Genomic DNA, 13,369 nt, shown 5'->3' with positions numbered 1-13,369 from the left:
ACCATTCGCCTGACGCTAGGCCTTGACGACTCAGAAAGTCGGCTGCCCAGTTTTCCACCCCTGGAATGTGAACGGCGGAGATTGCTGGGACGTAACGTTCCGCCCAGCGCAGAATCCTGGCCACTTCTGACATGACTTGGTGGCTGCGCATGCCGCCCTGATGGTTTATGTACGCCACAGCCGTGGCGTTGTCCGACTGAATGCGGATCGGCTTGCCGACGAGAAGGGGTTGCCAGCAAATAAGGGCCAGAAAGATTGCTCTGATCTCGAGCAGATTGATAGGAAGAAGAGCTTCCTGAGGGTTCCAGTGTCCTTGAGCCGTCCTCTGATGAAAAACCGCTCCCCAACCCAGGAGGCTGGCGTCGGTGGTGATGACTTGCCACCGAAGCGGGAGGAAGGACCTCCCTTGTAGGACTGATGTAGACATCGTCCACCAAGTGAGGGATTGCCTCACTTTGAGGGGGAGAAGAATTGGCCGGTCTAAGGACCTCGTCGTCTTGTCCCAGGCTGAAAGGAGGGACAGCTGAAGAGGACGAAGGTGGAACTGTGCAAAGGGCACTGCTTCGAAGGAAGCTACCATTTTCCCCAGGATTTTCATGCAGAATCGAAGGGGAATGGGCGTTGGTCGTTTGAGGGCTCGAATCCCTTTGAACAGAGCCCCAAATTTCTCCCTCGGAAGAAACACCCGGGCCAGATTCGTGTCGAACTCCATGCCTAAAAAGGTTAGACGCTGAGTGGGGCTGAGGATGGACTTTTCTTTGTTGACTAACCATCCGAGACGGTCGAGAGTATCCAGAGTTATCTGAAGACTCAGGAGACAGTCTTGACGGGACGAGCCCTTGATTAAGAGATCGTCCAGATAAGGGATGATGAGAATCCCTCTGGATCGAAGGATGGCCATGACCGTCGCCATCACTTTCGTGAAAACATGGGGAGCGGAGGCTAGGCCGAAAGGGAGAGCTGTGAACTGGTAATGATCGTCCTGAATCGCAAATCTGAGATATTTCTGATGTTGCAAGCAAACAGGGATGTGAAGATAGGCATCCCGTATGTCCACAGAGCAGAGGAATTCTCCGGGTTCCATGGAGGCTATCACCGATCGAAGAGACTCCATTTTGAAGTGAAGAATCTTCACGTGGCGATTGAGCAATTTGAGGTCCAGGATTGGCCGCAGGGAACCGTCTTTCTTCGGGACTACGAAGAGGTTTGAGTAGAACCCTGAAAACCGTTCGTCTGAGGGAACGGGAACAATCACTCCGGCGGAAAGAAGGGAGACGGCTTGAAAAAAACCTGGAATGTGGGACCGTTGTCTTGGAGGACGAGAAAGGAAAAAACGCCTGTTTGGCGGGGAAGAAAATTCGATCTTGTAACCGGATGCGATGATTTCTCTGACCCAAGCGTCGTCGACAACCGACAGCCAAGCGTCCACGAAAAAGGAAAGTCTGCCTCCCACCCTGGAAAAATTTCCAGGTGGGGGTGCCCCGTCACTTGGAGGCAAACCTACCGGTACGGGCACCTGAGGACCTGGAGTATTGTGCTCTAGATCTCCAGCGGGGAGCGGGCTTGTAAGAAGGTTTCTTCTGCTCTCGCTCCCTAGAAGCGGAAGGACGCTCTTGCTGGACAGATCTCTCTGTGGACGAGAACGGACGAAAAGGCCTAAAGGGCCGAAAACCCTTTCTATTAAAGAAGCGTCTTGGTCGAGACTGGGGGAGAGAAGTACTTTTACCCCCAGTGGCGTCGGAAATTATTTGATCCAGTTTGGCCCCAAAGAGCCTAGAACCCTGGAAGGGCAGATTGGTGAGCGACTTTTTTGAGGTGGTATCCGCATTCCATGACTTTAGCCAAAGAACTCGGCGTACAGCTACTATATTGCTGTTAGCCCTAGCTACACAACCGGCCGCATCCAAGGAGGCGGCTAAAAGGTATTTACCCGCGTGATTAATTTGATCTGCCAGATCTGCCTGCTCGTCCTGGGGAGCTGCCGCTAAGATGCCCCTACGAAGAATTTTTGCCCAAGCCGAAATGACTTTAGCTACCCAGGAGGAGGCGAAAATAGGGCAGAGGGAGGCACCGGAGGCCTGAAAGATAGACTTCGCCAAGGATTCTAACTGCCTGTCCGTCGGATCCTTAAGCGATGCACCTTCTGGAAGGGACAGAACTGTCTTAGAGGCTATCCGAGAAACGGGAGGGTCCACTTCAGGGGCTTTGGTCCATTTAGAAAGCAAATCAGCCTCAAATGGGTACAAAACATCCAAATACCTGCGGCCCGAAAAACGTTGCTCAGGGTGCTCCCAATGTTTGGCTAGAGTAGTATCAAACTCGTAGTGGTTTGGAAAGGTTTTGGATGGAGGTCTTGACCGTTTAAATGGGACAGAACATTCCTAAGGAAGGGGCTTATCCTGCTTAATCTCCAGGGTTTGGAAGATGGCTGAAAGAAGACTATCGACCATACTTCGTGTTTTAGACATGTCATCTGCTTCTGAACTAGATCCTGATTGTGGATCGTCATCTGACCCAAGGTCGTCCACTGAAGGAGACGGACCCCTGGGTGAAGCAGACGGGCCTAGCGAACTGGAAGACGAGCCCGATAGGAGACGCTTCCTGGAAATCCTATTTGGCCTGTCCCTCTGAAGGTCGCGGTCAGGAGCGGACGACTCACCCTGAGAGGTGGTCGGAGCAGCGGTGGCTGAAGGTAGCTGAGGCAAACGTTCTAGGACCTGGACCAGGGACTGAGAAACTTTGGTCAGATCGGATACCGACTGAGACATGGCTACGGCCCATTCTGGGAGAGGAGAAGTGCCCCCATCACGGGGATCTGTGTGCTCCTGAGAGGCCGACATAGCTGAAGGACTGCAGGACGGGCAGAAAGGAGATGGCTGACCTGAAGCCCACTTCCTTTTACAGCGCGCACAAGCGTAATGAGTAGCGATGGGCCTGAAACAGAGATCCCCTGCAGGGTTGGGCATAAGGAAAAACTGCGCTGAATGTCCGCGGAAATTGAGAAAGAACTGCGGAGGAGGGCTAATATCTCTGCATAGAGCAGAGCCTACCTAGTTCCGGCGAGCAGCAGAAACGCTGAAGTGTCCCCCAAGCAGCGCAGAAGAGCAGGAACGAAGAACCAGGAAATGCCTGCTGAGGTGAGCGGAGCTTAGCGGCTGAGCCGCAATTGGAGCAGAGATGAAGGAAGGGGATGAGGAGCCCTGTGATGGGCTAAAAAAGGCGCAAGGAGAGCGCGCTCAGAAAGAGGGGGAGGCGCTCTGAGAGCGGGCAACAAAGCGAAAGTGAAAGTAAAAAAAACCAGCGCCGGAGCCCCGTGATTAAAACGCCCAGGAGGAGAAGAGAAAGTCCCTGTAATGGAGGTACTGGCGCGCAGGAGAGCTGTGGGAAAAAATGGCCAGCGATGAAAAACAGGGAGAGAATAAACCCCTGTATTCATCCTTGTAACATGAGTGGAGAGGCGCGCGGCTGGTAAGAGCGGCGCCCGACAGGCAGGGAGAGGGGCGGGAAATTCAAATTCCTGGTGATGTCTAGCTGCCCACCAATGTGTCCTTTTGGGGATGCTGCGGGCTGGAGGGATCGTTCAGGCACCTACCTGAAGTCCCTGAAGAGGATGACCACAGGGGCCTCTCATGTCCTCTGTACCCGCTTTCTGTAGAAGACGGCATTAACCTCTTGATGGCGAGGGGAATCTTGCGATCGCCGTCTTCCTCTCAGCCCTGTCCCGAGAGAGGGGTGAGGAGGGGGATTTTTGGCAAGGACCAGCCACCTGTCCGCATCCCATAGCACCCGGAGGTGATAAGGGACAAAGTCCTGCCAGCGCACTGAGAGTTGCGATGTGGGATCACCACACTGCTCGCTCAGCCGCCTGATATGGGAAAGCAGAGTGACTATTCACCCTGTTTCCCGACTTGAATCTGCAAAATAAAAGACAAGAGAATTAAAAAGTTCACACTAGAACACCTAAAGAAAGAAAAGGTTAATTGCGGATCTGGGAAGATCCCGGTCCGCCTCCTACAGACACTAAGCACAAACTGAGGTGCCTAGTGCCTGTCGGTGGGTGTATACTGCCGGGGAGGAGCTAATGTTCTTGTTTTGCATAGTGTCAGCCTCCTAGCAGCAGCAGCATACACCCATGGTATTCTGTGTCCCCCAATGAGGCGATAAAGAAAATTGTTGTTCTTAGCTATCACAAAGAAATCAGCCATTTAAGAAGAGATTTTTACCACAAAGTGCTCCAGCTCGGCCTTCCAGGGTCACCTGCCATGTAAAAGAGTCTCCTCGTGCCTTTTCAGCCTCCAACTCTTTCAAGGAACGAGGGAAGACATTTCTCCATAGCAGAAGCATTTTAGGGAGATGGTATCGTACAACGGAGGGACCTGGAGAATAAGGTGCTCTGTTATTGCAAACTGCAGAGCCAATATAATATAGCATACATTTTGGATAAGAGTTTGAAACTTTTGTTCAAATAAGTATAAACTATACAACCAGTATTAGTCATTTTTAAAATCTCAAGTAGTATTAGTGCGCAGTCAGGCAGCCATATAAATCAGACAGCAATTTATCGTCCAATTTATAAGGCTGTCTGGCTGCACATTTAAAGTGACCCAATATCCTGGCACTGAAAGTGACTATACCTTTCTCGTGTATAGTCACACTATCTGATCATCTCCATCTGCCTTCCGCTGTTTCTCTGCTCAGATCAGCGTTCCATCCACCTGCTTCCAACATGGCCGCCGCAGCATCATTAGGCACAATTGTCCTGGTATCTCTATATATAAATCTGAATGTGTGTATGTGTATCACCAACCAATCACGAAGCAGCAGAGTGGGACACCAACCAATCACGAAGCAGCAGAGTGGGACGCGGTTGGAGAGCAGGGCTGAGGACGGATACAGCAGGACAGTGCATGGAGAGCAGGGCTGTGAGGAAGACAGTCTTCAGGACAGGGGCCGAATAGTGCCGGCACCCTCCCAGCCCTGTCCCGGCTCAGTCGGCGCTCCCCGTCGCCAACTGCGCTATCTCCCCTCTCCCCTGCAGCTTCCCGGCCTAAATTTAGTCCCCGGCTTCTACTGCGGCCTACTACAGCGCTAGGCCACGCCCCCGCAGGTCGCCCAATCACACGCACTGCAGATCCGCTCTAGCTCTGCCCACTACGGCCGCCCGCGCTAGCTCATGTCCCCCGCAGGCTGCCCAATCACATGCGCTGCAGCTCCGCTCTAGCTCCACCCAGCTCAGCCACTCCGGCCGAACGAACAATCTGCGCACCTCTCTCTCCTGGTCCCGGCGTCACCGCGTGTGGTGCATGGAGAGCGGGGCTGTGGAGGAAGGAAGACAGCGGGGCTGTAGAGGGAGAGAGCGGGAGAGCAGGGATGTGAAGGAAGAGGACGGGGCTGTGGACGGAGAGAGCGGGAGAGCAGGGATGTGAAGGAAGAGAATGGGGCTGTGGACGGAGAGAGCAGGGTTGTGAAGGAAGAGAACGGGGCTGTGGACAGGGAGAGTACGGGGCTGTGGACGGGGAGAGCAGGGCTGTGAAGGAAGAGAACGGGGCTGTGGCGGGAGAGCAGGCCTGTGGAAGAAGAGAGTGGGGCTGTGGAGGGACACCGGACATGGATGTAGAGCGCGGCTGCGGAGGGATAGAACGGGAAGGTGGGTGGAGAGCGGGGATGTTAAGGAAGACAGCGGGACCCACAGTTAGGTACTATGCCCGGGCAACGCCGGGCTCTTCAGCTAGTAAGGAATAAGAAAGACACTGAAATTGAGGTCTACACTGACCACTGCCACTGATTTGGCCACCTCGAGGCAGGAGATATGGAGCACCAAACTGGGCAGAGGAAATAGCAGGAAGCAAATGGCACCTGGTAGGGCAACTATACTTGAGATATATGGTCACATTTCAGTCCCATGGTGGAGAGTCACTTTAGTTGGTATACAAGTGCTGATGGCATAGAAGCCAGAGTGTGTTTACCCAAGGTCATCAGAGCGCCAAGAAGCAACCAGCCGGCCTGTGTGCGCTGCAGAGAAAGCCTGCTGTTCTGCGATGCTGTGCGGAGCAGGTCCTCAGCTATACTCACTACCATCTATAAAAGGAGAAGGAAAAAATGCTCTCATATAAGATGGTCTTCATTCTCAACTATAGGCATGTATTGATATACACTGTATAAAAAAAATACATCTACCAGTGTTAAGATACAATGTAGGAGACATCATAGCTTGGGCAAAGAACACTGGGGCTGTTGTCCATATCAATTAGATTCAATCACTAATTTCAATGAATCCACCTGATCAGGCAGTGCAGAATTACTTGAGACGGAAGCATTTTTCTTTCCTTTCATAAGGACAGTAATGAGCTTCTAGTCAATGCATTCAGTCCATAAATCGTGAGCATTGTTTAGGGCTTTATTAATAAGCTGGTCATACAAAACAAAGTGTTGTTGGCTGGACAAGTAATCCAGCCCATGTCATAACCAGGCACAATCACATCAATTCCCTCCCTAATGAAAGTTCAAAAGTTAATAAAAATTTTGGAAAACAATCCCATCAATCAAAAATACTTGTTTATTAAAAGTTTGGGAGTTTATTGGCAAATAGGGTCACAAATAGGAGTAGTGATCTCATAGTATTATCAGGGACCATTATATGAAAACTTCTAACATGGCCACAGGAACAATGAACTGAAATTACAGTGTTAATTATCCCAACAAGAACTTATGACCCAGACTGTTGAAATACGGAACAAAGCATATTTAAGTAACCTTTTATCTCTACAATAGGGTAAGATGCAATTTTCTTACCTTTCCTTTGGAGTGAGGAATACCCAAGGGGCACTGATGTACCCCTCCAAGCAGAGCAGCCATAGCAAAGCTGTACCCACTGACAGCTTCAGGTGAATTTTTTAGGTTATTAAGTCTCTCTGCACATCTGTCCAAGAGCGGAGTGAGCTGGAAGGGTAGTGCCACAGCAACACACCGCAAGCACCATGCAGCTGCCAGCCTTGCCGCCATGCTGGGGTGAAGCAGTACAGAGGTGACAGTATCCAGGAGCCCTATGTATAAAACAGAGATGGAGCAAAAGTGGTTATGTATGCAAGGTATAAAGAACATATGCATGCCACGGGGCTGAGCAGTTACCTATGGACGGCTCCTGTATCAGAGGAGATGCCGTAGAGTTCAGACTTTGTACAAGGCTTCCCAGCTCCTGAAGAGCACACACCATTACATGCTGACTGGCAGACACATCCGCTGTACCAACTTTATTCTCATTGTTGACATCATTTACAACAGCCTCTGGAAAATAGGCAAATATAAAAAAAAATGAATGTTCTATGTCTGCTGTGTAATATTATTAGATATACCGTATTTTTCAGACCATAAGACGCTCTTTTTTTCCTTCAAATTTGGGAAGAAAGTGTGGGGTGCGTCTTATGGTTCGAATATAACATGTGGAGAGTGGGGCAGCTGCGGAGTGGGATCGTACTCGCAGGAGGCAGAAAAATGTCGCCGCTGCAGGAATCCAACACTGGAGAAAGCGCGTGGTCCCGATACTTAAAGTGAAGGAATATTCATTAGCCGCTTCCCCGCCCACCAGTCAGTGCCGAGCAGTGGGACGGGAGCAGCAAATAAATATTCCTTCACTTAAACAGCGGGCCCACATGGTTTCCCCAGCGCCGGATTCCAGCAGCGGAGGAGGGGGCAGGAGCAGGGTGCCACAGGAGGGATCGCCGCATACCTGACAGCACAGCGCGGGCTTCTGCTGATGCTGAGTGCTCCCACATAGGACCTATGTAACGTAATGAAGAGGGGGGATGGAGCATCACATGACAGCTTAGAGCCCTCCCTCTTCATTATGTCATCAGGTCCTGCAGACACCGCACTAGAAACAAAGCCTGTGGTGAGGTAAGGGAGGGAGGCTCTGTGCGGTCATGTGATGCTCCAGCCCTTCTCTGCCTCACTACAGGTCCTGTCAGCTGTAGAGAGAGAGACTTTCAATTTTCTAGCATGGCTGGCTGCAGGACCTGCACTGTGCACAGTGAGCACAGTCTGTACAAGTAAGACTTAATTAAAAGTTTATTAATTACAACACATAAAAAAGCACTCTGCCACTCCTGTGGTGAATTATAACTCCCAGAATGCCATAGGATCTGCAGGACATGCTGAGAGTTAGCGTTCTCCCATGGGATCTTAAAGCAGCACTCCAGCGTTATTTTTCAGAGCTGGAGTGGTGCTTTAAATATAAGTTCTGTGCCCCCATTCTTATACTCACCCTCCAGCGTCTTCATATAGTACTTTACAGACACCACACTGGTCCCGCAGCACCATCTTCTACCCGTAGCTTCCAACATAATAGCATAGTATTATATATAATAACACTACATATAATAGTATGTTATGTTATCAAATATTTTACTACATTTTTTGCTTCAAATATTTTTTTCCCTATTTTCCACCTCTAAAACCTAGGTGCGTCTTTAGGTCCGGTGCGTCTTATAGTCCGAAAAATAAGGGTAATGGACGAAACACTGTACTGAAAGGGTTGACGTTTCTGGTCGCGCCATACGAGAAAGCCTGCATTAGAGAATGTAATAATTGTAGATTTCTTACCGACAGACTTCATTTGCTTGGCGATAGCCTGACATATTTCTTTAGCTGCTGCATTTTGAGCTTTTTCTCCTAACAAACTGCCAACCGTGGCTCTTAGGATAAAGGACACGCATCTCCTGGAGTAGACGGCCTCCACGTGCGTCTGTGTAGCACGAGGATGTGACACGAGGTCAAGTACATGGGAGAGAAACGTGGCAAAATTACGTTCCAGCCATTGTCCTCCTAATGCTGTGACAAACACCACATATGCCTATGACAAAAGGACAAGAGAAGAGAACATCAGCAAAGGAAGCAAATGCTCTCTCATTTTAGTCTTTTCATATTCTTTACTGTCCACTCCCTTTTCTTCAAGTGGATATGACATACGGTAACAGTCGAATAGTTAAAAAGTTAGCCAAATGTGAATGCGCACATCTGCTTTTCCATTCTGTGTGGCCCCCACCAATCTTGCAATGAAAATATTTGTGTATGATTTCTCACATGTAGTTTCCATGTCCGAGACCAGAGGAGTGACGCACAGCTCACAAGTTGTGACGGGCAAGCATTAATGGAGCACTTTATAGCAATTTCTGGGCCACCTATAAATTAGGAGAGTGAGGTCCCATGACCCTTGTTTAGTGCCCCATAAAGGAGTATATGAGTTAGTGGCCATCTCCATCATAGCTTGTAGGTACTGTAAAAACTTTAACGGTGAGAGACAGTAATGACTGGGGGAGATGAGGACTCCTATTCTACCGATAGTTGGAATTCCACAAAAGGAACCTGGATCTATCAAATATTTATAGCTTGTACATTTTATACATTGTACATTGCCATAAGTGTCTCACATGGTATGGGAGAAGTTCATATGACAATGTAGCCATCATAGCTAAAAAGGTTGGATATCCCTGGTGTAAAGGCTCAAACATCTGCCACTCACGTGGAAGGGTCCAGATCCTAACAAACAAATAGCCATGCACGTGGAAGCCTTTTACTAACCTGTGTAACGCCAACTCGGACTTCTCTACTAATAGATCCTCCACCCTTCAGCATTTCTCCGCCACTTTTAAGGAATCCAGAACCTCCACGCAGAAATCCGGTTGCCATCAGCTCCAGTACCTCCTCTAATGTGGCTTTTTTCACATTCTGACGCATCACTTTAGTAATTAAAATAAAATAGTTAATAAATATAAGTTGGACTCATGTCCAACAGATGTCAGAATGTTCAATGGTAAAGCCTATCAAGAAACCATAGATGAAGGTCTGGGTCATCACACAGACCTTACATGAAAGCTGAAAAATGTTTATCTACAATGGTAATCTAACTAAAATAGAAGAAAGCCGGCCAGAGAGTCCATAATACGCATTGTTAAAAAATGTACTTTATTAAAGTTCAAACCAAAGGTGGAGGGGGGTTTACAAAGGAAGAAGAGAGGACAGACATCCAACAATAGGAACAGTATCAAAGGGTAATATAAAATTGTGGGAGAAAGACAATGGTATACCAAGATAATACAATAGTAGAAAGGGTATATAACATGCAAAGACATATAAATATAGTGTGGGAAGTCACAATAAATTAGAAGGTAACCTCAATGATAATTGTGTATGGCTACCATCAGCCCAAAAAATACTACATTCTCATCTATAGATTAGATAAGACAGCAATTATTATCATCTCTAATAGAGGCAAAAAATAACAAACATGGAGTAGCCAGGCTAATAACTGTTACACCGCTCCGCCATACTCACCCGGCCTCCGCTCCCACGCCGCAGTCGCCCTCCGCTCCCACGCCGCAGCCTCTCTCCACCCGACGGCCGCGGCGGTCACCTGTGACAGGTCCGCGACCGATGCCTTCCCTGCACGCTATGCGCATGCGCCATAGGCCGCGGCCGCGCCTCCTTCCTGCTTCTTATGCTCCGGCTGTGCCCTAACCCGGAAGCACCTGTGCACCAATGGCTGACCAGACGGGGCCATATCAGGCCGCTTCCCCCTGAGGGAGGCGCCTGATCGTTGTGTTTCCTGACACTCTGGCCTCGCTCCATCGTGCACACACTGCTGCTGCAGTTCCTGTCTCGGCTGCTCCTCACAGCAGCTTCTCAGTCCCGCTACCTGTGTTCCTGCCGACCTACTCCAGTCCTGCCTTGTGTTCCTGCCGACCTACTCCAGTCCTGCCTTGTGTTCCTGCCGACCTACTCCAGTCCTGCCTTGTGTTCCTGCCGACCTACTCCACTCCTGCCTTCAGTGTTCCTGTCGTCCTACTCCAGTCCTGCCTTGTGTTCCTGCCGACCTACTCCAGTCCTGCCTTCAGTGTTCCTGTCGTCCTACTCCAGCCCTGCCTTGTGTTCCTGCCGTCCTACTCCAGTCCTGTCTTCAGTGCTCCTGCCGTCCAACTCCAGTCTCAGTCTTACTCCGGTCCATCCTGAGCCGCCCCTCTCGGTACCGGCTACCGTGGTACTCGAACCCCTGGGCCTGCTCCTAACGGTCCCTGTATAGGGGTCGGTTCCACCTGGCAGCTCGCCCGGGGCCCCTCGGTGCCACGGTCCAGAGGGTCCACTCTCGGAGTTCCCGCTCCTGACCACCCGCGCTAACAATAACTATCAAGCTGCTGGATAGACACACTTAATGTGGTCCCCAGGAAAGTGGCAGGCACCCCGATGCACGTTTCGGCTATTGCCTTCTGTATGCATCAGTGATTAATTAATACAGATGTAAATCTCCAATCATATTCATCTGCCTTTTCATCTCTCTGCTTTAAATCTACCTACTCTTTCTATGAATCCAGCAGCATAAAACCAGGAATATTTTAGTATCATACTTTGATATATACAGCACCTTATTACTAGAATGTGCCTGAATAGGAGCCATACGCAGAGTGGAGCCATAGAGGAAACCAAGATTTTCTGGGGTAGCAGAGAAATGAGGTTCTGTACTAAATATATAACAATTAAGCTTATTAAAATGTTCAGGAATATTTATGCTGCTAATATATCAAATATCATACAAGGATTTGTAAGTTTTAAGGTTGGTAAAGTGAGTTTCTGACTTGTATATAAAGCTGCCTTGGGGAGTAAAGAAAATAACAGGATTTTTGGTTGCTTACCGTAAAATCTGTTTCTCGGAGCCTTCATTGGGGGACACAGAAACCATGGGTGTATGCTGCTGCCACTAGGAGGCTGACACTATGTACAAAAAAAGGTTAGCTCCTCCTCTGCAGTATACACCCCACCGACCGGCACTAATTTCCTCAGTTAGTGAGAAAGCAGTAGGAGAAGTAACAAAACAGAATGAAAACAGAACAGACAACTCAACTGTAATCAACAAACAAACATAAGAACAGAAGTTACAGAATATGGGAGGGTGCTGTGTCCCCCAATGAAGGCTCCGAGAAACAGATTTTACGGTAAGCAACCAAAAATCCTGTTTTCTCCATCGCTTCATTGGGGGACACAGAAACCATGGGACGTCCCAAAGCAGTCCCTGGGGTGGGAAACAAACTGCCATCAGGTCAGCGGACTCACCACCGCCGCCTGCAAGATCTTTCTGCCTAGGCTGGCGACCGCCGACGCGTAGGTGTGGACCTTGAAAAATTTGGCAAACGTGTGGATCGAAGGCCAGGTAGCCGCTCTGCAGAGCTGCTGCGCAGAAGCTCTGTGGTGCACCGCCCAGGAGGCACCCACTGCCCGGGTAGAGTGAGCTCTAATTCCAGGAGGGGGCACTCGATGCTTGACCCGGTAGGCTTCCAAGATTGCTGATCTGATCCAGTGAGCAATGGTAGCCTTGGAGGCCGGCTGACCTTTCCGCGCACCATCTGGAATGATGAAAAGAGAGTCTGTCTTCCGCAAGTGAGACGTCCTAGCCAAGTAGACCTTCATGGCCCTGACCAGGTCTAACTCGTTCAAGGAGCGCTCCAGAGGGTGGATTGGACCCGGACAAAAGGATGGAGGGAGAGAGAGGAGGGCGGCCTAGAATGAGAGGGAGCGAGCGGTGGGCGGGCTTAGAACGGGCGGGAGAGAAGCCCGCCTAGGAAAAAGGCGGGGGGCGTGGCCGCGACGCCGAACAAGGCCGCAATAGAAGCCGGGGCCTGGAGTAGATGCGGCGGCTGGCGGGAAGCGCGGGGCGGCGCGGAGGTAACGCTGCGATCGCTCCGCAATGGAACCATACTTGCCGCCCGGCTGCTGAGCAAAAACAAGATAAGTGCAGCCGGGGAGAGGTGAGGGGGACGCAGGGAAGAGGCTGCTTAAAGGAGCCGTGACACCTGGTGGACATGACACTCAGGGCGCCTGCTCCGCCAGGTACCCGGGCCTGCAGCATGGCAGGACAAATGAGAAAGAAAGGTGCAGCCGGGGAGACGTGGGAGGCAGGGATAGCAAGGGCTTGATGCTCCGGGGTCCCATACTTACCCCTCAGCAATGTACCTTATCATGATCCTGTCTCTTTGATAGAAGGTCCGCGTCTCTTCCAGACCGACAGGCTCTGGTGGGCGAGTGGGTGGGAGACGGGGGGGCGAGGACCAGGTGGATCGCCTGACACGCATCCGTGCTCGGGCTCTTGGTCCTGCCGTGGAAAGCTATGAGGATACGGGGTGGCAGTACACGCCGTACTCATAGTCTCTTTGTGGGAGTACGGATGTGACTGTTCACTCCGTATCCCTCCGGAACCTGCAAAGAAACTACGCACACTGAGGTAGATAAGGGTCTAATGAAAGACCTGTGTCCACCTCCTACTGACACTAAGCTAAAGTGAGGAAATTAGTGCCAGTCGGTGGGGTGTATACTGCAGAGGAGGAGC

General features: G+C 50.3%; 1 protein-coding gene across 2 annotated transcripts in view; it reads right to left on the bottom strand.

Annotated features, from left to right (window-relative positions):
* The window catches only part of HEATR5B (HEAT repeat containing 5B), a 103,581-nt gene that overhangs the window by 76,141 nt on the left and 14,071 nt on the right, over nucleotides 1-13,369 (bottom strand). For both annotated transcript variants that reach the window (XM_073557592.1, XM_073557594.1), the window contains exons 7-12: nucleotides 9,577-9,734; nucleotides 8,599-8,848; nucleotides 7,129-7,284; nucleotides 6,793-7,043; nucleotides 5,967-6,078; nucleotides 4,224-4,376 (exon numbers count right to left, since the gene is read on the bottom strand). In XM_073557592.1, coding sequence (XP_073413693.1) covers nucleotides 4,224-4,376; nucleotides 5,967-6,078; nucleotides 6,793-7,043; nucleotides 7,129-7,284; nucleotides 8,599-8,848; nucleotides 9,577-9,734 — 1,080 coding nt within the window. The remainder of the gene's footprint in view (nucleotides 1-4,223; nucleotides 4,377-5,966; nucleotides 6,079-6,792; nucleotides 7,044-7,128; nucleotides 7,285-8,598; nucleotides 8,849-9,576; nucleotides 9,735-13,369) is intronic.

Source organism: Dendrobates tinctorius, unplaced genomic scaffold (assembly GCF_039654945.1).
Source record: "Dendrobates tinctorius isolate UK_male_01 unplaced genomic scaffold, ASM3965494v1 ptg000250l, whole genome shotgun sequence".
Classification (NCBI taxonomy): Eukaryota; Metazoa; Chordata; class Amphibia; order Anura; family Dendrobatidae; genus Dendrobates; species Dendrobates tinctorius.
Note: the sequence above shows the minus strand (reverse complement) of the source record. Positions and strands in the feature narration are given on the sequence as shown.